Source organism: Ammospiza nelsoni, chromosome 25 (assembly GCF_027579445.1).
Source record: "Ammospiza nelsoni isolate bAmmNel1 chromosome 25, bAmmNel1.pri, whole genome shotgun sequence".
Lineage (NCBI taxonomy): Eukaryota > Metazoa > Chordata > Aves > Passeriformes > Passerellidae > Ammospiza > Ammospiza nelsoni.
Window position 1 is genome coordinate 1,137,501 of NC_080657.1, and position 24,467 is coordinate 1,161,967.

Here is a 24,467-nt window from a genome sequence, read left to right on the forward strand (position 1 = left end):
GCGACAGCTGTGTCACACTCACTCATCTCAGGGTCAGTACCTGCAGCAGGAGAACTCTTTTATCTTGCTCTGCATTTTCTCCAAGGAAATGAAGCTTGGCTGGGGTCTCTTTCCACACCAAGATTCTCTCCTAGCAGGTTTTACACTGAGAGTGGAGCAGTAAAATTCACAAACCAGCCTTCTGTTCTGGGCTCAAAAGTATCCCTAATCCAAACCCAGACAAAAATGGGAATTAAACCTTTCAGGGAATAATTGAAGCAATTGGGATTTTATGCACAGGGAACAAGGCAGAATGAGGGGCTGCAATCACAGGTTCTCAGTTATTACAGAACCAAAGTACTCCCATAAATCCAGAACACAAAGAAACACCACATATTTCAGTTGCTGCTCAAGGAGGACGTTTTAAAGGAATTTGGGGTATTTATTTATACAAAGTGCAAGCTCAGAAAGGGCTGAGTTGGTGCCTCTGTGCAAGCTTGCTGCTAAAAATAGTCCTCACCAGCAGGTCAGTGACTGGGAGAAAGTTCTGGTGGGGGGCACTGAATCATGGCATGGAGGAATAAAACAAACTCCAGCTTCATTTGCCAAGGCAGCCTGTCACCCTGGAGTGGAGAAAATCACTTCTGATATTGATCAGTGGCCTCATTAAAGATGTTTGAATCCTCCTTCCCACCCAAGGTTCCCAAATCCCTCTCGTAGGTCCCTGCCATCCCTTCAGCCCAGGAGAACATTCAAGCAGACACCACCATCACAGATCTCAATGTCCTCCTTGTCCTGATGGAACACTCCAGATCCCAAGTGTGAATGGCACTGCATTGTTTTATTTGAAGTGTCTTTACACAATGGAAAGTGCTGGAATGTTGTTCCACATTTTACACATTTATACATCAACACCATCACACTTGATTCTCATTATAAAATTGTTTCTGAAGGTTTTCCATTTACTCCTACTTACAGCAACTTCTACACTGGGGTAGAAATGAAATCATTTAAAAAATAGAAACACCACAGAGAATCCAACTCGGACTTCTGGAATTTCAAAAATCCATAAGCCTGCTGGATAACACAGGTTTTTGTTGGGGTTTTTACCTTTGTTTTAATTCCAAGGAACAGTGAGACAGTGAAGCTGGGCTTGGAGTGATTTCAATACCTGAAGAGATACACAAATACCACACCTGTGATAGAAGGACAAACCCCATTTCCCACCTTTTCACTCTGTGCTATTCCTGTCTCTGGAGCAAGGACCTGCAGGATCTCACTTTGAAGCTGGTGGCAGGAGGAATCCTGAGCAGGCATAACACAGAGCTGAAAACCTCCACATCCATGAGAATCCCTGCCCATTCCTTTTCCCCCTGCTGTTAGCCAAGTGAAAACACTTCTGGAAGTTCAAGAAGCATGTCAGGTACAACTGAAACACACTGAAATGAACCTGAAAAGTCTGAATTTCTGAATGATTTCTACACAGGAACATCAGCAGCCTGGTTTGTTCACAAATCATTTTATCTTTTTAAATAGAAAAAAAGAAGAATCTGTCTAGACTAAAAAAGTTTGGCTATAAAATAGCATAAAAGCACAGGAGCAGGTGTTGTTATACCAAGGCATATTTTCCTCCTACTAAAACACTTAACACAAGATCACAAAATCAAAGATCTGTATTCTAAAAGATGCATCCTGGTCTCAGAAGCAGCAGATGCTCTGTCAGACACACAGGAGGCCACACAGAAAAAGTCTTCATGAAAAACAGCAAACAAGGGCTGAAACTGCATAAAAACTGGCTAAGCCAGGCAACTGATTGTCTTTGAAAATACAAAACAGACTGGAGAAGTTAACAATTAACCCTTGGATGTTTTAGCTCCTGCCAGGACCTAACAGTCGCTGGGTTTATTCAGAGGTGGAGGCCGTCCCAAGGACTGGAGAGGAACAAACATCCCAGATTGTCAGAGAGGATCAGACACAGCACACTCACCAGCTGGATCCATATTTCACTCCACCACTGTCATTAACTCCTAACTGGGGCTCAGTGCACCCCCACAGGCACAGAGCAGGAGTGTTGGTGATGGACTCTGAGGTTCTTCCTCTGGTGTTCTCCCCCCTGAATTCAGCTCCTCAGTGCATTTGTGCCTCATGTCAAACTACACACACAGCTGGTATTTCTGAGAAAAGCAAAGGTTAACCCTCACCTCAGCTGGCAAGGAATCTGAGCACAGAGAGTGCATTTCACTTGTATTTAACACTAGATTAACTGGAAGCTGTTGGACAGATCAGCTTTTAACTACTGTACAAGGAACCTGCTGGAACCCACTCGTGGCAGGAGGAGATTATTTCAGCACTTGGAACATCACACTGTACAACAGAGAGCAAAGGGCGACATCTTAAAAAACCAAAACACAGCCAGACTCCCTAATTGTCACTATTTCAAGTCAGGTGGATTTGCTACACTCAGGGGGGACTAGTCCCTAAAATTAAAGTGCTTTTCAGAGCATTGGCATCCAAGATCTTGAACATGAGAGACAACTACAAGTCAGACCTGTTGTGACCTATAGCAGCAGCACAGACAGAACACATGGACTGGCCAGGTGGAGCAGGTCAGCTCTAGCAGGGCATTGTGCCCCCCACCTCCAGGGCACACTCAAAGGCTTTGGAGTCACTCAGGAGGGTGGGGGGCGGCTCTGGGCGCCGTGTCTGCAGGATCTTCTGCCTGGGGTTCTTCATCTCCTCCTCCTCCTCAGTCTCGCTCTCACACACGTGCACAACCACGCTGGGGGTGGAGTCTGTCCCTGCGTGCAGCTCGTACTTCTCCCCTGGGAGCAGCCAGCAAGAGCAAGGTTAAAAATACCCCCAGGAAAAGCATTTAGATAAAAACCCCTTAACTTCAACAACACAACCAAGCAATCATTAATTCCCACCCCGTCTTTAATGTGCTCAGCCTCCACTTTTCACCAAATGCCTTGAAACAGTCTCTGTAGCAGTTACAGCACACTTTGAATACAATCAATCTTTTAATTGACATTTAGAGGAAGGGAGGGATGTAAAAATCCCAGGAAGATATCAGAACATGAGCAGCAAACACATCTCTAAGTGGCATCATTTGTGCTGTATATTTCTGTGACATTTGTAAACTAAAAGCTACAAAAGCATTTGAGCACATCAAGCCTCCCCATTTCCTGCTTTTCACAGAAAGCAAATACCACATTTCCCAGGAAGGCTTAGAAAGAGAAGAGACTCAGTTTCTTCTCACAGAAAAGGACAAGTAGAAAAACTCCCTCAATAGCCACTTTTGAAGGGAAGTACCAAACAAAAGTAAATGTCCTTACCTGGCCCCAGCTTGGAGACAGCACAGAGCAGGTCATAATTGATCAGAGGAGTTGCATCTTCACTCTGCTTCCACCCCACTGGGGGAGAGGCAGGGGGGGAAATCAGGAATTGTTTCACAGGTTGTGGAGGAAGGAGGTAGGACTTGTCCCCAATTTCACTGGACACCTGCACCTGCAGGCAGCACAAATATTAATTCTCTTGTTATTTGGTTTATTTCCCCACTAATTCAGCCTAGCTTTAAAAAACGGGTTCAGCTCTTTGTACAACACCTCAGGAACTGCTGCAGCTCAGAACCTTTGCAGGGGCTGCCGTGGGACCTGTGCCAATGCAACAGGGACAAATCTCTTAGAAAGAGAATTTAGGACCCATTTATTTTGTTTCAGCCCCTCTGTGTGTCTGGTTTGGTGACTGTCCCAACCAATCTTAGCTCAAGACAAAAAACAACACTGTGCCCTAAAATGTTGGCACAGCTCAATGTAACTATGAGGTGATTTCAGATATTTCCCCCAAATGAAGCTCATGGGCAAAGGAGCAATAAGGGAGCAAGGACAGAGGTACAAGGTCTCTGTGTCCCCCTGTACCTGTGCAAAGTAAAGCTTCAGCTTCTTCCCACTGAACTCGGTCTCGTGCAGCTCTATCCGAGCTCGGGCTGCTGCCTCGGGGTTGCTGAAGTTTATCCTCACCCTCCTGAAGCTCTTGAACAGCTGGAATGTCACCTGCTCGTCATAGACTGTGAAAAGTGCTTCAAACCTTTCCTGGAGAGAAGCACAAACATTCTCCAGGTGTAAAATGAGCATTCTCACTCCATAAAAAGATATTTTCCTTTACTCTCCTTTCCCAAATCCCATCCATTTCCTGAATCACGTCAACCTGCACATTCCACATCTCCCTCCCTGCTTGTAAATCCACGCTGAGGGCAGCAGAGCTTTGTCTGACTGGTTACACCTGAATCCCAAGAGCAAACCGATGTGAATGAGCCCAGAAACTCTGAATGCATCAGGTGCCACCTAGCGAGAGCTGCCCAGTGCTGCAGCTGCACTGCACTGTCATGAAAATCGATTTCATGCTTCTGAAATCCAATTAATAATTTTCAATTATGAAATTCAATTAATTTACCAGCTCTCTGATCCACAAGAGACCTCATTTACAGACTTTCCCCCCCTCAATTATGATGTGCATTAATACACTGAAAACCCAGATAAAAACGTTCCATGAACACTGAGAACACCTCACACTCCTCCCTTACCTTCTCCTCCTGTACCTCAAACACAGCCTCGTGAACACTGCAAGCAAAGAGTGAGGTAGGCAAGTCACTGAAATCCATCATCTCTTCCAAATCCTCTTCATTTTCACCAAAAATCATCTGCTCCTCCTCCTCCTGGTCACTGCTGTACAGGTCTGACTGGCTGTCGCTCCAGGCCTTCATGGAATCCCTGAGCATCCTTCCCCCCCTGCAGCTCCTCAGGTGCCAGCTTCCAGCAGGGCCCTGCCAGCCAAAAACCCGAATGTGAGGATAGCACAGCTCCCTGCCCACTGTAAAGGCAAATCATTCCTCAAAGAACAGCAATCAGCACAGAATCTGTTCTGTCCCCACGAATCAGCAGCACCAACCCTCAGTTCCCCTGCTGAGCGTGGAGGGAGGACTCTGCTGCTCCATCCAAGGGAAGATAAAGTCACCCCGTCAGGAAACTGCAATTTCTCCTCCCTTTACTCTGACAGGAATCCAAAATGACAGCGCTGTTCTAGAAGCTTTTCTCCATGACACATTTTACACTGAGCAACAAGTTCTTGTTTAATAATTAAAACCATTTCCTGGGTAATCACAGTAGTCCTCTGGTATCTGAAAAAATAACTTTATTCCATCAATGAGAGCATGTGGACAAAGTTAAATCATCTGTCCAAAGCCTCTCCAAAATCTAAAATCTCCTGATGTAAGGAAATGTCTTTTTCCTGCACCTTTCCATAGGTAGGAGTACTTACAGGAGTAGACACATCAAGGAAGACAAAAAGATGCAAATAAGCAAGACACTAAATAAAAAACATCAGGGAGAGTATTTTTTTAAACAATGGAAAAGATTTTGCTGGAGTGGGCCTTCTGCCACCCATCCCTGCAGAACTCCTGAGGTTATCACACTGCTCTGAGCTGAGAGAAAAACAGGTTAATTGCACCAGATCTGGGTTTGGAAAGAGTGATAATTGTGACACAACACTACAAGAAGGTAGTAAATATATGATGCTTCATTGGCAATGATCTCATTTGAATATTTGCCTAATGAGGGGGGATTAAGTGGGTTAATGACAGTGACTGCCCCAGTCACACCTGGGGATCTCAGTTCTGCTGCCCAGCATGGCAGGAGGGATGGAAATTTGGGAGAACAGGCAGCTGGTGGAAACCTCAGTCCTTGTGCTTGCTGATTCATGCAAGGAGGGAAGAGAAGAGGAACAAAAATCCGCCAGCATGGTGAAAACAAAAGGCACCATCTGGCTCTGAGAGATCTGGGCTCATCCAAACAGCAGCAGGACAGACTCCCACATCCAGCCAAGCTCTGCTGGGCTGGGAGCAACATTCCAGCCTTGGCCTGCTTTGATCCCACATTCCTGAGGGATCAAAGCACCCAACCCACCAACTCTGCTTTCCTGACAGCCCAAAGGATGGGGAGGCCTCCAGCAAGGAGAGAGCAACACTGGCAGAGAAAAGGGAGAGTTTGGAAAGTAAACTCAAACACTTGGATGAATGGTGACTCAAACATGGAGTGAGGAACACACAGAGCAAGTCGAGATTTGGTCAGGTCTGAGCCTCAGTGCAGAACAAAGTCAGGGCAGCAGTGACATTAAACCAAAGCCAGCTCAGCACAGAGCTTCTGTAGAAACACACTGGGCCATAGGAGATACTGCAATCATTTTGTATTTCTTTCTTTTTTAAATTAAGATTTCATCATAGTTGTGTTGTTTTTAATCATAAACCTGATGGTTAATTCTATTTCTTTTCTCAGATAACTGATTTTTCATTACTTCACCCAATCAATTCAAAACACCCGATTGCTGAGCAAGGCAGAAATCTCCAGCAGCCCCCTGCCATCAGGATGAGACAGGTGAGACTCAGGTATGAATATTAATTAAGAAGTACAGTGAGTAACAGCCCTGTGAGAAGTGATATTTGAACAGACTGGGTAGAACTATTTACTGTGCAATTATTAGAAAGCATCAAAATCAGAAGAAGGACACTCCAAACTCGACAGGTACAGGAATGTGATTATCAGTGCAACAGCTAAACTGCTTCAGGAAAAGGAATTTCTTCACTTACCTCCTTGGAAAGGTGAGAGTTCCTATTTATAAATTGTTTGATGTGAATGGAGATATGCAAATCTAAGTTATTTATTACAATCAGCTTATTCTTATCATACTATTAACAGCAATAGAGTTATAAACAATTTCATTGCAATACTCATTAGCAAACTATCGGATCACTCACTCCCTCACAGATTTCAGATTGAACAGCACAATTTAAAGGATTCCAAGAACTAAAGCCACTGGGATCAGACCTTTCACTAAGTCCTTTCTCTGAGCATTAACACCTGCTTATCATTTAAATACCAGCTGACAGGGAAATGCTCATAATGACAAATGCTTATAAACAAACAATGCTTACAAACAAACTCCCCAACTTCATAGAAGGCTAAAAATCATCTGAAATGAAAGCAAAGCAGCTCCTGCCATAGGGAACTGTGGCTCTTCACGGGCTCAGGCAGCACCGGGGACTTTTCCTTGGCATCCTCTGGAGCAGCAGCTCATTCACGGTCACATCTCACCGCTCAGGGAATGGAAGGGCTGGGAATAGTGGCAGTTTCCACAGAAGCAGTTAAATCTGCTCTGACAGGGAGAAAATCCTTCCGTGGGAGGGCGGGGATGCCCAGAGCAGCTGTGGCTGTCCCTGGATCCCCAAGGCCGGGCTGGGCACTGGGGCTGGAGCAGCCTGGCACGGTGGAAGGTGTCCCTGCCATGGCAGGGGTGGCACCGGGTGGGATTTAATCCTTCCCACCCGAACCATGCCACGATTCCAAACCCTGGGGACCCCGCGGAGCTGCCCCGGGACCCCACGGAGCTGCCCTGGCTCAGCGCGCCGGGACAAGCCCGAGCCGGGGGCCGGAGCTCGGCTGCGAATATTCTTTAATTCAACCCCCAAACGCTCCATCTCCGCCCTGAGAGAGGATGAAAACAACTTCCCCGCCCGCACCCACGGCACGGCCCGGCCCGGTACGGCCCGCGGGCGGCTCCGGCGGGGCCGCGGCTCAGCTCACCTGCGGACGGCTCTGCCTGAGGGGCGCCGGGGACGCGCAGGGTCCGGGAGCGGCACCGGGAGCGCGCGGCGCCCGCGGGTGTCCGTGAGAGGCGCCGGGAGCGCGCGGGTCCCGCGGGTGTCCGTGAGAGGCGCCGGGAGCGCGCGGCGCCCGCGGGTCCCGGGGCGGGGCGGCGGCGGGAACGCGCCTGCGCGCGCGTCTCCCCTCCTCCCGCCGTCCCCGGGAGCTGAGGGTGTGTGAGGGGGGTCGGTGACCCGGATGGAGAGGAGGGGAGGAGAGCGGGAAGGAGGGAGCCGTGAGGGAAAGGGAGAGAGGCGGGAGGGAGCCGGGGCTCTGCGCATGTCCGGCGCCGTGAGGGGTCGCGGCGGGTCCTCTCTCCTGAGGGGCCGCGCGGTCCCGGCCTCGCTGAGGGGTCTGTGGCGGGTCCGCGCCCCTGAGGGGCGCCGCGGTCCCGGCCCCGCCGCCGCCTCCCCCGGGAGGTTTCAGGGAGAGCCCCAAAGCGCTCCGGGGACACTTCAAACGGTGTTTGTATGGCACTGTGGCTCTGAGCCAGCCCTGGAGAGGCCCCGAGGAACGGCCGTCCAGGCTCCCTGTGGGAATGGCTGAGCACAGAGCGATGAGAATTTATTTTAAATGCTGCAAATCGCCCTCGGAGCAGCGTCCGGACGAGGGATCGGCGGCTGCTGTGGAGGAAGGAGCTGCCCAGAGCAGCTGGGGCTGCCCCTGCATCCCTGGAGTGCCCAAGGCCAGGTTGGACGCTGGGGCTCGGAGCAGCCTGGCACAGTGGAAGGTGTCCCTGCCATGGCAGGGGTGGGATGGGATGAGATTTAAGGTCTCTTTTAACCCAAACCATTCTGGGATTCTTTGATTCGTCCCCTGCCATCAATCGGGATGGCTCTGCCATCAGCCTCGGCCAGCTGCCAGCTGGGAACAGTGACAGTTTGTGTCCTCCTCAGAGTAAATCACAGCTTAATCCGGCCATGAGATGGTTCAGACAGCCATCATCTGAGCTGAGTGAAACATCAGTGCCTGTGCACATTTACCCCTAGAAAGAAAGCACAAACCAACATCCTTTCTTTGGTTTTTCACAAAAAAACCACACAAAACTATTGAGTTTCACTGACACTAATATCGAGTTCAACAGCTTTGTCCTTGCTTGGAAAGGCAGAAGACAGCGTGGGTTGGTGATAGAAGTAGTGAAGTTTCTGTGGCTGAAATATTTTCTTTTAAATTTCAGAAACAGACAGAGAGAGATGCTGAGCTGGGCTTCTCTACAGGAGATTTGTCCCTTTCCTTTGGAAGAAAACAGCCCAGCAGATGTCACTTCAGGAAGGTAGGATCAGTTTTCCCTGTCCAGGTAAAACATTCTGCAATTTAGATGCAGTGCAAATCCAGGTGTAACAGGTTACTCTCCATGCTCAGCCCTCCCTTGCTACAATCTTCTGCTTTATCGATTCAATACCACATTTTCCTCCCTGGGCAACAATAGATTCTTTTTTTAATACCACTAACTGCAACATTTGTGCCCACTTCAGTGGCATTTAAAATACTTTGTCTCCTGCAATAACACCTCGTTTGTAGCACTCCTGTAACACTCCTGCCATCAATGGCACATCTTTGTATCAGCACTTAGAACACTTGTAATATAACCCTCTAATCTTTGAATGGTGGATGTTAACAAAGGACTTTTATCAGAAATTCTGGGGATTAGGGAATCCAGGATTCAGTGAAGTGCAGCTCTAACACCGAGGCTGCCCTTGGGTTGTTTGTCTTGTCTCCCTTTGTGCTTTGGGACCCCAAGAGATACACTTAATTAAAAGTGTCCTGAGGGTAATCCTCTGCTTCTCCCCGTGGACTGCAAACCCATCTGGTGAGTGTTAATTAGGTTGGCAAGCAGTCCATTAAGCCAAGTTGCCACTTTTCTGTCCCCCAGACACGTGCCCTGTGCCTGAGGGATGACTCCTGCCACAGCTGCATTCCAGCTGTTCTCAGGGGGATCTGATGTGTCAGAGAAGCTCAATTTCAGTAATAAACATCACTAAACAGGCCACCAAACATACAGTGAGTCTGGGTTGTGTCCCCACCCCTTTCCTTGGATCCCAATTTCAATCTCTTCAAAATATTAAATGCAAAATATTTTTTTCCAAAGCCCTGTAAAAGGAAGTTTTAAAGGTAAATTGCACAATTCCTACAGCTGACCCCAACCCTGTGGAGACTCCCGTGAAACTGGGAGCATTAGTAATGCTGTAACAATCTGCATCTCATTTACAAGTGTCCTGTTAAAAACAGACAGAGAACTCTTTCAATATTCACTTTAGTACCTAAATCCTGTCAACTTCTCCCAAGACATTTCTGGTCAATGAAAGCTCTACCAGGAGCATGGAGCAAGCCAGAATTCCACAGGTTTTACCACAATCATTTATTCAAAGTTTGGTTTCATTTGTCTCACCTGAAAGACAAACAGAATTAAACAGACATGCAACACTGCCTGTGAAAAATGAAGCAGTTATCCTTTACAGTGCAAGAGTGTAAAGCTTGATTTATTTACACATTTTAAGGTGACAGTAGAACGTTGGAGGCAGATCATTTTATACATTCAGCTGTGCTCCACAGAGTGCAGTTACACATAAAACACACACCGAGGATGTTTTAAGTGCTCTGGTGCCTCAGGAAGCCACACAAGGGGAGGCCAGAGATGTCAGCTCACACTGGGTAAGGAAGGCAGGGATAAACCCCAGGAGCTGCTCCTTCACCAAAGTACTGGAGCAGCTCCTGGTGCTGAGAAATTCCTTCCATTTGGAATCTGGGGGTGCTGTGCCACGTGCAGGGTCCTGCATGAACCCTGCAGTGCTGACATTCACAGATCAGAGTGTGCTGGACAACACTTAAATAATTTTTCACCCTGGAATGTGGCTCAGGGCTCCTCTCCTTTAAACCTTCCTGTGCTGCTCTGCTGTAAATATTTGCTGCGGTCCCAGGCATGGCCACTGTCACCTCAGACTGACAAATATTCTGTGAAAAGCTCAGTGTGAGGGTGCAAAACTCTTCCTCTTCCAGCTTCTCTGGACTAGAAGGGAGGTGAGGAGTTTAATTCACTCCTGAAAGAGCACAGAAGTCCTTCAGTCAAGTTTAAACAACACACTTGGTTTCTCTGGGCCCTGCTCATGCCTTTTCTTAGGCTGAAGAGCAGAAAATAACATTTTTTGGAAGATTGGGAGAAAAAGCAAGAAAGAGGAATATTTTAAAATTAAAGAAAAACAAACAAACAAACAAACAAAATCAACCTCATTTTAAGATTGCAGTGTTGAACAGCAGCAGCAAACAGGAGTGAGGTGCAGTCCCTCAGCCCTACCCCTACATCAGTCATGGAGCTGAGGCCCATGGCCAAGGAACACCCCAGACTCCACTGCTGTGGCACAGTGATCAAAAATATTGTGATTGATGTGCTGGAGAAACAGACACCACCTCCAGTGGAGGCCTTTGGCAGGGAAGTTTCCAGAAGCAAACAAAGGAAGATTTCCCTGTGGCTGCAGGTAAAGGGAACTGTCATTATTAAGTAGAATTATTTGAGCACACAGAGCCTGTGTAAATAAAACTTGTAAAGCTTTGGATTTAGAATCTTGGTTATGTAAAGCTTTGGATTTAGAATCTTTGCAAAGAAAGCACCAAAGCCACACAATAGCATGAAAGCTCAGCTCGTGGCAGTTTCACTCAGAGAAGGGCTGACACCTGAGGGCTCTGTGAAGGCAACAAGGGCTCAGGAGAATTGGGGAGTTTACAGCAAAACCACCCCTGAACAGGAGGCACAGCCACCTCAGCTCTGTCCCCTGGATCTGTGTCCATCTCTCAGGGCTGTGCTGAGGAGGAAAACCCAAACCCAAATCCATGGCTGCCAAGTCTGTGCTCCAGTCTGTGCTGGGTTTAATCCCTGCTGAGAGCTGGGACCATCACTGCTCTGGGTGTCAGCAGCCATTTAGGCCCTCCTGGATTATTTCACACCACTCAGTTAAGCACAGAGAATATTGCCATGGAACAAGTGTGTGGTGGCACAGCTTGTTTTCAGACTCTGTGTTCTGTGGCTGCAGAACCAATAGGCCACAAGAGGTTGATGAAATGGGAAGAGATAGGGAAAGGCAGCATTCCTGTGCCCTTCCCATGCAGCCTCATTCTGCATTGTTAATGAACAAAAGCTGCCCATAAATTCACCAACAATCCATGGCCACATCCAAAGGCACTCAATCAGTGTCACTGCACCCCAGCAGATGAATGCTCTGGCAGCAGGAGCCCATTAACATCCTTATCTTGCTTAATCACAAATCAAGGATTGAGGGTGAAAGCAAAGCTGTTATTTCTCGAGGTTTCCTAAGTCCCACTGCAGGGGATGCCACTGATAAGATCTGAATTGTGCCCAGCTGGTGAAGGGAGCTGGGTACAGCCCCAGGGCACCTCCCCTGAGCAGGGGAAGGTAATTTTTCTAAGCTGCACAAAAATGCCAAAGCAATCCAAAGCATGCCCAGATTGAATCAGTCTGCAAAGCAAACAAATGCAAAGGAACAGTTCTGTTGGCATTTACAACAACAAGAACCTAGAGTAATCATGTTCAGGTCAGGGGAGTTGCTGGGAATTTCTGGCAGTGGGAACAGAAACTGGCCATGAGTCAATTTAACAAATAAAAATAAATAGATGCAGAAAGACACAATTCCAAATCTAAGATAATCCCAAACTCCGTGGTATTGAAGGAATCACTTAGAAATACACAGAACACGAGCACTATTCCTTTCAAATAAAGTTCCAGGGTCCTGGAGACTCTAATGTGCAGACAGCCCAGACCCCACTGAGTGGACTTAAAATTCAGTTTCTCAGGAAAAAAAACCCCAACTTTAGAGCAGCCAGTGCTATCAAAGTGCAGGATAAGCAGTGAATGTTGTACTTTCTCCTGAGTTGACAGTTCCCCATTGTCCCCCCTGTGTCCATTCTCCCTCAGTATCATCTCTTGGCCATCTCCTGGAAGCTGGAAAGATAAATGTCAAAGTACACAAAGCTCCATTATCCTCACAGGCCTCAGTGAGTGCTGGGCAACTTCTCTCCTTAGGTCATCCACAGTAGTAGACAAGTATTGGTTTTACTTTTTTAAAAAGAAAGAAAAAGGGGGAAGACCCCAGCTTACATCACCTAAACTGAGCTTTTAACTAAGGAACTTTGACACCTTTAAGAGTTGGGGCCACTAAAGTTGGAAATCCTGCCTCAATCAGAAAGAAAATAAATAAACAAGATAAAGAATTGAGATTTTGTCCAAAATTACATCAATTCCCAATAGATACAGTCACATCATTCTCATTTCTCCTTGTCCTCATCCTTCATAGTGCTCCCTCTGCACCATTTAATCCAACTTGAAGCTCCTGCTATGAAATCAGAAAACTGGCAAATAGTCTTTGTTCTAAGCCATATAATCCAGTGGTGCTCTAAAAACAACCGCCATCCTCAGTGCTTGTGTTCAACACCAGAACAGAAGTGCCCAGAATTGGTGTTTTGAGGGAATAAATGTTCACTCTCACCAGTCCTGCTGCTCTAAAGACACAGCGAGTTCCAGTGTTGGTGCTTCAACACAATTCCATTTATTGCTGTGTCAGGGGAGCTCCGTGGTCACACCAGGATTTAGAGCCTTCCTGGAAATCTGTCACAGTCCCTGTAAAGGAAAGATTAAATCCTGTCCTCCCCTCTCTGTGAGCAGCTCCTGCAAACTTGTCTGGAGATAAAACCACTCCCAGCAGGGCTGAAAACTGCACAGTCACTGGCACAGCATCTCCTCTGCCATCAGTTCCACAGGGCTGCACTCCCCAGTCCATCATTGCACACTCCCAGCCAGCACAATTCCATGCACAACTGGGAGCTGCTTCCTGCCAAGTGCTTTCAACTTCCCAACTAGCAAAAGTTGTTGATTTTAATAATCAGCCTGGAAAGTTCAGCTCGAGACGAGCTTAAAACTCCTCTCAAGGTCGGCTCTTCTCTCGCTTCTATTTGAACAGGTAAATAAATACAGGTCCAACTGCTGAGTCCTTGAAGGTCACTCACTCCTTCTTGCTGTGCTCCAGCACCCTGTAGGGAGGGGCAGAGCCCCCCCTGGGGCCGTGCTGCTCCTGCACGATGGGCAGCGTGGCTGGGGTGTAGATCTCTGGCATGCTGTCATTGTTCTCCAGGGCGCCGTAGGAGAAGGAGGCTTTGAGGTCAGGCTGCACTGCAATCCCTTTGTCGTGCATGTTCTGCATGCCTGCAGGAGCAGAGGCACACATTAGGCACAAAAGTGCATTTTTGCTGCTCTCTGCTCAGCCAGGAAATGAGCAGTCCCTGAGGCTCGTCAGCTGCTAAATCAAAGACAGGGTTTGTGCTCAGCACTGGAGCAGCTGATGAGCAATAAGGTCCCAGTGAATGAGGGATGGCTCTCAGTTATCCAGCAAGTGCTGCAGATCTTTCTTACAGCTCACCAGAGAGCTTAGCTGTGCTTCCCAAAGGAGATTTCTGCTCCTCTACCTCACTTCTGAGCCATCCCCAAAAATCAGTTCTTCCTGCTGGACCCAGCCCCATGCCAAGCATGTGCTCAGACCAGTTCAAATTCAGATAACAACTGTGTGACCCACCCAACCCTGAGCCAAAGCCTGAGCCCTCCCTGTGCAGCCCAGCTCCCTAACAGGGTGATAAACCCTGGGCTTGGTCACCTGGCATGGCATCCATTGAGATGTAGGGCTCGAAGGGGACAGGCTTCTTCCTATTCCTGGTGATCAGGAACACTCCCAGGAATGCTATGAGGCACCTGAGGGAGGAGAAGGGGTCACTGAGATGCCTGGCAAGGCAGAGCACACAATATTTATTCCCTGTTACTCCCTACAGAATTCAGAGCTGCAGTTTGGGCACTGCCAAGGCAGAATTCCAGGGCACTGAGCCCCCTTGAGCAGCACTGGAACACCCCCAGCAACCAGCACAGCTTCACCTTTATCAAACACAAAAAGTTTCCATGTTAATTAATTAATTAACCTTGGCTAACTGCAGGGGCAAGGAAGCATAGCAACATTTGGTTTTGCTTTGATGGGATTCCAGGATTCAGCAGCCTGACCTTTCCAAGGCTCCCTGTAAACACAGCAACAACCACAGACCTGCATTGTCACAGAGCAAGGTGCAGCTCAGAACAATCATCTCCCAATTGTTTGGGGATTTTTTTCTGTACTTATCTAAAAGCCATTTGAGAATGTCTCCTGATTATGGAGAGCTAATTAACCAAAACACTGAGTTACACAGGAAATGTTTCACTGATCAGATCTGCATTGTGCCTTCTCCATGCTCTAAAAACTCTAGAAGTCAGGCACAGTTCAGGGAAGGGGCAAAATCTGAAATAAGGTTCCCAGAGAGAGTCTTTGGGTTATTTTACAATTCATGAGCAGGCAGCTTGAAAACCAAGCCATATGCTGAGCACCCCAGCTGATCCCTAGGATTTAGTGATTAATTGTTGTGTAATTGTGCATTACCAAGGGTTACACAATTTTTTCCAAACACAACACTGAGCTCTAAGGGCCACTCTCTGCTCTGACAGAGAGGCATTTTAAAAGAGATTTGCATTTTTAAAATTTGAGCCACATGAAGCAACAGTTTCCTGTCAAGGAAACCTGGAGCACTTACCCCAGTGCAAACATACAAATGTGGAGAACATCTTCACCCATGAAGTCCAGGTAAAAAGTTGCTCCTTGAAAAGGAAAAAATTCAATTACATCTTCCCAATTCCACCTTCAGCCAGGATTCCTATTTTTATAGCCAGCACCTTTGTTTATTTAATCATCTGAAAATAGGTGTCCTGATTTCTATTTTAACACAAATCATTGACAAATCTTTTCGAGTTTCACTACCAAAATAGTGCTGCTGGTGTCACTAACAGAGATAAATGAAACTGTGCAGTAAAAACAAGAGGGACTATTTTGGAATGATGAAACAAATTGGATTTAACTATAAAAAGATGCAAACTCTTGACCCCAACAACAACAAACAGCTCTAAATTCTAGAAGTGTCCTGGGTGGCAGCAGGACACAAATTCTGTCTCCTCCTCTTTACATTTTTAATGTAAAGAAAATAAAGTAAAAAATAAATAACAAGGAAACATTTTACCTGCACATCTAGAAACACATATTGAATGAGGAACAGTCTCAAACAAATTCCCCTGCACTTTAAACAAAATGACAGCACAGAACAGAAAATTTTAACAGTCTACTGGGATAATTCACATTTTTAAAAAGGAAAAAAAGACCCAAACAAAGCCAGTACAGATGAGAGATGACAAAAAAATAAGAGTCATCATATTGCTGAGTATTCACCTTCTTCAGGAGGATTATTTCCCAAAATCTTTTGCCCTTTTTTCAGAAAGGTTTGTGCAGTTACCTGCTGAGATTGCTGCTGTGGTGGATAGGATGTAGCCAATGCTGGAGATCTGAGCTGAGTCATAGAGCTGCGAGGCTTGAGCTAAAAACCTGCAACACAATCACAGGCAACAGGGGCTGATTGGGATGATCCTTTTTTGGAAACACCTTTCAAAAGTGATGCATAAATTTAAGGAAATTCATTCTTTTTCTCACTGAACAGCAGCAGCAAGCCTTGGAAAGAATAAAAAGGACAGAAGAGGGAGGTTTGTGGCTGCACTGAAATTACTGCCCCAACCTCAGGGCCAGAGTGTCCCTCATATTTTGAGAAGCCTTTTATCCCTGCTGCTAGCAGCTTTTTATGTTATTGCAAGTACAAAGGGGAAAAAAAACCCTAAAAATAGATACATTTTCAACAACACTGATCCTGCACTTTGATTTTAGGCAGTGCAGATACTGCATTTGATTGGCCACCATTTCAGCCCTAAAATTGTTTAGCAAATACTTGAATGGTGGCATTAAAACATTTTTATGTTATTGCAAGTACAAAGGGGAAAAAACCCCTAAAAATAGACACATTTTCAACAACACTTTGATTTTAGCCAGTGCAGATAATGCATTTGATTGGCCACCATTCCAGCCCTAAAATTGTTTGGCAAACACTTGAATGGTGGCATTAAAACCACCTGGCAGTGGAAAAGCAAAGACCCCCCAGGCTCCTGGGACAGATCACAGGAAAGAATGGATAATTCCCCTAGATTTTAATGGTATTTTGGCATGGTACAAACAGCCCCTGCCCCACACCCCACAGACTGCAGAGCAAGAGAGGAGTCCTTACGTGGCCTGGTAGATGGCAGTGGCAGCCATGCACACCAACATGATGTAGAAGATGGGGGAGTCCAGCTGCAGGGTGCCCTGGATGGACACCAGGATCATCCCAGCCACTGCCTTCACTGTCACCACGGTCATGGAACCTGGGGGGCACCACACTCAGCTGGGGCAGCTGCACGAGGCTGCAAAGCACCCCAGCACCCCAAAAACCCCAGCACCCCTCCTCCTGCCAGGCCAGACCAGCTCTGCCTGTCTGCCACCAGCTCTGCCCATTCTATCCCCACAAACCCACCACAGTAACCTCCAATAAATCACTGAACCCTTCTCCAGCTACAGAACTGGGAGAATTTACTGTGAAGGTGCTCACAGGGGTCCCAGGATGAGGGAAAGATGAGGATCTGACTCCATGTCTCAGAAGGCTGATTTATAATTTTATCATATATGTTATATTAAAACTATACTAAAAGAATGGAAGAAAGGATTTCATGAGAAGGCTGGCTAAGAATAGAAAAAGAAGGAATGAATAACAAAGGCTTCTGTCTCTGACAGACAGTCTGACTGTGATTGGCCATTAATTAGAAACAGCCACATGAGCCCAATCCCAGATGCCCCTGTTGCATTCCACAGCAGCAGATAACCATTGTTTGCATTTTGTTCCTGAGGCCTCTCAGCTTCTCAGGAGGAAAAATCCTAAGGAAAGGATTTTTCAGAAATTATCATGGCTACACATTTACTGGTGCTGTCAGTGTGTAAAGAGTGTTCTGCAATTACAGGATGGGAGGATAAAGTTTTCCATTTGGTTTGGTTCATAAAGCCAAAGAGGTGTCCAAAACAAGAATCAGGAAGAATTTTCCTCTCTTGAAAGTTGGGCCATTCAGAAGTAGGGCAGTTGCTTTGTAATTTATGGACCCTGTGAGACACCACTGAAATCCAGCCCCAAACAGCACAAAAAACCAAAAAAGAGTAAAAGAAAAGACACTGCAGGAACTGAGGGTGCATGAACAAAAATTGAGGACTGTGACACAGATTTCAGCATGGCAGACTTGCCATTACTCATCCTTTTTAAAGTTTAATTGATTACAGTTTCCATTAAAAAAGTATTAAATGTGTAAATCCAGAATGACTGCAGGATCCCACTGTGGGATATCAGAATCACCAGGGATTCTTTCACAGGGACAAGCTGGGGTGGCAGAGGATTCCTCATTTCTTTACCAGAGCTAAGACAATCCTTGTAGGTCAAGTCCTCTCTTTCACCCTCTGGCTCAGCCCTCTTCACACACTGAATGCCACCCTTTGTGTGCCCAGATTAAAATTAAGAACATTAATAAACAACCTGCACTTTCTGTGCTTGGCAGATTATTTGCCTGATGGGGAAAAAGCCTTAATTGTTCAAAGGTTCTTTGCAAAGATTCTAAATATCAGCTTCAGGAACATTTCTGGAGGAAATTAGTGCATTTCATGGCATTAATTAAATCAATATAATCCCCTGCATGCCTCAATTTACTGATAAAAGATCTTACAAGTGCATATCAACTTACCCAGCAAAGCCACCAGCAGGAGAATAATGACAATGTAGTTTGCATTTCTCTCCTTGTAAAAATACAGGAGCAGACAGAACACAATGATCTCCACAAGCTACAAGAGAGAGAAATGAGAATATCAGAGATGCAGAGCACACAGGGTTGGCAGTAAATGAGATTCTGAGCCAATCAAACATCAGAACAGGGCAAATCAAAGGGAAATGGGGATCCCACACAATTACAGACCAAATTCTGCATCATCTCAGATTCCAGTTAGAGGAGATACTCAGCAGCTGCTGGCAGAACAGGAAACACAGGGCACTTCTGATGCTGGATTTATGGTAAAGCAGCTGATCAAACAGTCCTGACTGAATATTCACAGGGGAGATCTCAGTCTGCTTTCTGCACTGAGCTCCCACAAGTGATCCCTGGGGCAATGCCAGGATTATCTTCCTTAGAACACAAATTTCATGGGATTTTCAATAAGAGATTTGTGGGCCCAGAGAAAATCAGTGTGGAAAAAGCCCAGATTCAGGTAAATTTTCAGTCAAAGACATTTAATCCTACAGAATTCAGAGAAACAAAGGAGCTGTGCGTGTGTGTGACACCTGGAAAAGCTGGCCCAGGTTTGTGAGTGAACACAGGGAACAACCAGGAAAAATAATGCTGGAAATGAAACTGCCCCCTCCCTCCATGGCCCCTCACCATGTAGAGCAGGAATGGCCAGCTCACTAAATGCCTGGTGATGTTTTCTGCTGTCATCTTCTCGTGGCTGTTGGGTCCAAACGTCACCAGCAGGTAAGTGCCAACAACTGCCAGGCCACAGCCCACGAAGGACAGCACGTAGCGCCCTGGGGCAGCACAGGACAGGAGAGCACAGGGTTAATGAGGGATGCGTGCAATTCATGAATTAATGCCACAGCACCATCACTGGGTGTTCTTCTGGGTGCCCTTCCTGCCCCACCTACAAAATCTTGCAGCCACCAGGGTGTGGGAGCTGAGACAAAGTTGGGACCAGGTGGCATCTGCTGAATAAATCCAGCTGCAAGGTCTGTGATCCTGCCTGGCACTGCCCACAGCCCTTTCCCACCTCTGCAAACACCTCCACATTTATGGAATTCACTCCCCTGTGCCTGTGCTGCAGCTTCAGCCTGTTTCTAAATGCTGTGAGGTTCAGGGGATTTGGCACAAGCCAGGAAAAAGATCTCCATTTGTAATAAACAGTGGAGGAGATGACACATTTCATCCAAGAGGTGCTAATGAGACCTTGCCAGCCCTGTAATTATAATTCCTGAGGGCCCATGCCGTGTGATGAACTGTAAACACAGAGGAGAAATGAAAAGGAACTGTGGAACTTACTCAAAAATTCCTTGGGCTTCCATTTTTCTTTAATAAATATAATTCCTATGATTGCACTAGCTGTGAAAAAATGAAAAGGGGAGAGAAACAGTGAATTGTGGAGTCAGGAATCTCGCACAGACCACACTCAGGCTCCTTGCTCCTTACCCACTACAGACACTGCACTGAGGGGCACGATGAGCGAGAGGGGAGCGAAGGCGTAGGAGCAGAACACCCCCAGCTCCCCCAGCAGCAGCAGCACGAACCCGCTCCACCAGGTCTTGGTTCTGAAGTAGGCCCGGGGGTCCTTGGAGCCTGCCAGCCTGATGTGGCTGTATTTCTGGGCAAGAACACAGAAACAAAGCAGCTTTGTCACGTTGGGTTGGTTCTCTCAGTGCAGGGTGAGGGTTTGCTCCAGGGCACTCACCTGCAGGTTGAGGGCAATGCTGCTGACAAGGTGCCCAAAAATAGCCAGGAGTGCCCCAATCAAGTTCTCCTGCAAAACCAAGGGAACACACAATTATTGAAAATTATCAAATTCAGCCAAGGAACCCAGAGGGCTTTGCACACCCTGGAGGAGAGCAGAGTTTTAAACCATTCCTGAATCATGGAACAGCCTGGCATGGAAGGGAACTGCAAAGGTCACTGGGTCCAGCACCCAGCTGCCAATAAAAGCTGTTTATCTCCCTCCCTTCCTGCTGCTCTGGGGCAGCTCAGATAAGTGCTGTGCCTGTGCTCCAGACCTGTGAACCCAGGTGCAAGATAAGACTCAGCAGCCACTTTCTGCAAGAGATTTCAATTAGTTTGCAGTTTCTCAGAGAGGGGGAAGATAAGGCTAAAAAAGCCCCACACCATCACTCATTCTTGCCTCTGAAAAACTCATTTATGAGGATTTTATTGCCCTGGAATCCAGAGAATGGATCAGGAACCTCTGCTTCCCAACTATTTTGCTCTTCTCCACTTGTGACAGCTGCTGGTTCAGTCACTTCTTCAGCCCATGTGATGAGGAAGCCAAATTATCACAGATTTTAATCTGCTTTTTGAATAAACCAGTTATTCCCAAAGTCACAGGAGACTGCTGACAGCTCCCAACCTCTTCTGCACTGGCATTCAAAGCTCTGGCATTCAAAGCTCAGCAACAATTCTCGCGCTCTGAGGATGGAATTTGAAATGAAGAAAGGATGGAAAGCAGGCTGAGTCACAAAGGAGATGCAGAGGAGGACTGAAGGGAAGAGCCTGAGGCCACCAAACATTTGTGTGCTCCCCAAACTGCCTAAACCTCATTCAATGTCATTAGCAGTGTTCCTTCAGCCCAGTCCTTACTTGCATTGATTTGGATTCACATGTCAATAGGAATAAATGGAGTAATCTTGATTTTCTCAAACACTGGAAAACTTCCAGATTTCAAATTTGTAGCAGCAGAACAAAAACCTCTTTATCAGAATGCACAAAAAGAAGATTGACTCACAAAAAGAGCTTCACTCAAAAGCACCTGAGAGGTTCCCAGGACAGAGAGAGAAGGTGGCAGGAGGATGTCACTGTGTGACACAGTGCAGAGCTCTCTGGGCTGTGACAACTCCCACAAGGGGCCAGGACTGTGGTCTCAAAGGAAAATAAAACCCCTTTTTGCTGAGATTCTCTGAGCACCCTTCAGAATCAGGGACTCAGAGGGAATTTATCTGCTCCCAGCTGGGGAACAAGGAGGAACTACAGCCCCATGTCCCAGCCTCTGCTGTGGGCTCAGCCCTGAAATTCAAACACCTGAACACACAGAGCACAGCAGAACCTCTGCTCTGTCACTGCTGCATGGCTGAAAGCACCTGTGGGAATCTCTGCACCCAAACACCTCCACACCCTCCCTGCCACACCTTCCTGCAGCTCCTCTGCCCTGCACACACAGAATTAATTCCTCTGTCACTCTGATATGGCACCCCAGGAATGGCTGGATACAGAGACAGAGCCCTTTCTGCAGGAAATAACGCCAAAGCAGCACCATTATCAGCTCATTCAGGAATCAGAGCCTCAGGGATGGAAACCCCCGTGGGGAGGGAAGCTGACCTTGTAGGAGAAGGAGTCTGTGTGTGGCTGCACAGACACTGCTGCTGTGGCCAACGGGAGCTGCTGCAGCTGCAGGCTGGGGCTGTTTCCTCCTTCCATTCTGGGGATTTTCTTTGCTTTTCAGCTTGCTTGATGCTGAAGTTCTCTTTAAAGAAGAGACTTGGACCCGGCTGGAACCAACGTTTGGTACTGCTCCCTGCCATCCATCCTGTTGCCCTGGGCAAGTTCAGGGAAGCACAAAGGAGTTCTGCTGCTTCCAGCCAGTCAATGAGGCAGCTGGATTATGTTCCTTCAAGATGAATCCAAGGGAAAAAAAAGAAATAAAACCCAAAGAATTAGAACAAATAAATCAGTGGACCAAAACCTGTAATAAAGGATAGGCCACAGAAATCAAACTCACAGGTGCACATAGAAAAGAAAAGCAGATTTTAAATGTCTTCTTAGAAAGCCTTGGACAGAAATTCACAGACTGTGCTTTTCAAGCTCTTGTGACCTGGCTGGGCCCCAGGGGTGACACACTCAGCTGGCATTTAGCAGCATCACAAAGGCTCCCAGGTCCTCCAAGCTCTGCCTTTCATGTCCCTCCTCCCCGCAGCTCCTTCCTCCGAGCGCCGGTTCCCGGGGCCGAGCTCGCTGCAGGTGTCCGGGGAGCAGCGGCCCCGGGCACCGCGGGCAGCCCCAGCGCGGGCACAGCAGCCACGGAAGGGCGAAGCCGCCCATGGTGAGGGGACGGGGCAGCAAATCCCGCTCGCACCGCCAGCGACCCTGCCCGGGCAGCGCAGAGCGGGACAGCCCCGGGCCGGGACACGGGGTGTGCCACCGAGCCCTCCGGTGCGCGGCCCCGCCGCTCACCGGCCCCGGCACTCACCGGCCCTGCAGCTGACCCAGCCCGGTCCCACCGCTGACCCCGGCACTCACCGGCCCCGCCACTGCCCCCGCCCGGTCCCGCCGCTCACCGGCCCCGGCACTCACCGGCCCCACCGCGGACCCCGGCCCGGCCCCGGCCTCCAACTCCGGCTCCCGATCAAGCGCCGCTTCCTGCCTGGCCCATCCGATTGGTCTCCAACACTGTCAATCAAAGACCCGGTCCAAAGGTGAGGACGAGGATTGGCTACCGCGCGAAGGCGGGGTCTAGTCCAGCCTATGGGCGCAAGGCTTTGAGGGGCCGGGCGGAAGAAGCTGCGTTCCGCCGCTCGGTTGGGGCGGGACGAGGCGGTCCCGCGGGCTCCGCCCGGGGCGCTCCCCAGCCCAGAGCTGCAGGGACAGCCGCGGTCCCGCGCCCTCCCCCGGTGAGACCCGTTCCTCCCGCCCTCCCCGTGTGCGCGGCTCCCGGTTGCGCGAACAGCAGCCGGAGCCTCCTTAAGGTGCATGCGCAAAGCGCATCCGCCGAGCCACCTTAAACCAGCCGCGGTGCCGCTGAGAGCTCGCCTGTGATTGGGCGGCTGCTCAAAGTAACAAGCACGGTGATTGGAGGAGAGCTGAGGCGGCTGTTGTCTCGGTAACCGGGTGTCCGCATTCCCGGGGCCGCTGAGGGCCGGGGATGAACGGGCAGGAACCGGCAGGAACGGGCGGGTACAAACCACAGACCGCACCTGAGAGGGGTTGGGGATGTTCCCGGTGCCCCCCGCGCCGCCTCAGCCGCTCAGGTACCCACCCGCCGTTCCCAACGCGCCCCGCGCCGCCTCACCTGGGCGGGGCTGGGCCGTGAGGCGACTTCCGGTGGCGCCTCAGGTGAGGCCCTGGCGGGCTCCTCATCCCTCACCTCATCCCTGCCCTGGGCCCCCGAGCCATCGCCCCGAGCGCCGGCTCTCTCAATGCAGCCAGCAAAGGCCATGGCTGCCCTGGGCCAGCTCTGCAGCCTCGGCCCTGCTGCACGTTCAGAGCCGGGACTGAGCTTAGAAACAAAATCCCGGCTGTGCCCTGAGTGGTGGCACTGAACGTGCGGGCTGTGACCGGATCCAGCTCAGGGATGCTGCGGAGCACGAGGTACCTCTGCAGAACAGCACCGCTCGGTGCCGTGTTCCGAAAATAAACAGCACTTACCACAGTGAACGGTGAAAACATCAATCACGCCAAGGTTTTTCTCTCAAAGCACAAACAAGCTTCATTTCTGGAGCAAATCAAGGGGTATCTGGAATTATTTATAGCCACGGTGGGTTAGAGGAGTTCCAGGTCCACGTTTCCTCCTCTTTGGGATAACCCAGTGCAAGGCAATAAGAAATTCAATCAAAGAAAGCATTCACCAACAGCAGTGCATCCAAAAGTATTTTTAAATAAACCAGGGAAATGAAATGCAGGAGTGACTGCTGTTTTCTGGCAGGAATGCTGCATTAATGTTGCATTTGCCTTTATCTTACACACCCCATTTCAAAGGACAGCTGCTGTTGTGTTCACGTTTCCTCCATCTCCATATTCAGTGTTGTTATCCTTGGCTGTTCTTCTTAGGTTTCAAGATTTCCTTATAAACACTGCAGAAAAGGGACCTCAAACTGGGAAAAAAAAAGATATTTAAGTCTCAATCAAAGGAATTTCAGTATAACCAAAAATGTTTAAAGTTTATGAGAGGGGTTTTTTTGAGCATGGGTTAAGATCAAAGGCACGGGGGGCTTGGGCTTTGTGCCAAGGTCTCTGAGCCCCCCGGGCAGGGGCAGAGCCCTCCAGGGCAGCCAGAGGAATTCCCTGGGTCGCTGCCCTTGCTGCCCTCCCCGCGG

The 24,467-nt window shown here is 48.3% G+C and overlaps 2 protein-coding genes across 4 annotated transcripts; both read right to left on the bottom strand.

The window, feature by feature from the left end:
- Positions 1–801: 801 nt before the first annotated feature.
- RCAN3 (RCAN family member 3) lies at positions 802–7,777 on the bottom strand. The gene is made up of 5 exons (XM_059488798.1): positions 7,614–7,777; positions 4,562–4,801; positions 3,897–4,070; positions 3,315–3,486; positions 802–2,801 (listed from the first exon to the last, which is right to left on the bottom strand). The coding sequence occupies exons 2-5, from the start codon at positions 4,754–4,756 to the stop codon at positions 2,593–2,595; spliced, it is 750 nt and encodes a 249-aa protein (XP_059344781.1). The 5' UTR covers positions 4,757–4,801; positions 7,614–7,777; the 3' UTR covers positions 802–2,592.
- A 2,240-nt stretch (positions 7,778–10,017) lies between these two features.
- NIPAL3 (NIPA like domain containing 3) lies at positions 10,018–22,802 on the bottom strand. 3 transcript variants are annotated; one of them, XM_059488719.1, is made up of 12 exons: positions 22,729–22,802; positions 21,757–22,045; positions 20,126–20,194; positions 19,867–20,038; positions 19,720–19,779; positions 19,093–19,211; positions 18,379–18,475; positions 16,848–16,983; positions 16,032–16,120; positions 15,282–15,345; positions 14,327–14,421; positions 10,018–13,881 (listed from the first exon to the last, which is right to left on the bottom strand). In XM_059488719.1, the coding sequence occupies exons 2-12, from the start codon at positions 21,853–21,855 to the stop codon at positions 13,682–13,684; spliced, it is 1,200 nt and encodes a 399-aa protein (XP_059344702.1). In that variant the 5' UTR covers positions 21,856–22,045; positions 22,729–22,802; the 3' UTR covers positions 10,018–13,681. The 3 variants fall into 3 exon arrangements, with proteins under 3 accessions (XP_059344702.1, XP_059344700.1, XP_059344701.1); XM_059488717.1 differs by having other exon boundaries at positions 19,066–19,211; XM_059488718.1 differs by lacking the exon at positions 22,729–22,802 and adding an exon at positions 22,157–22,195 and having other exon boundaries at positions 19,066–19,211.
- Between the last annotated feature and the right edge of the window lie 1,665 nt (positions 22,803–24,467).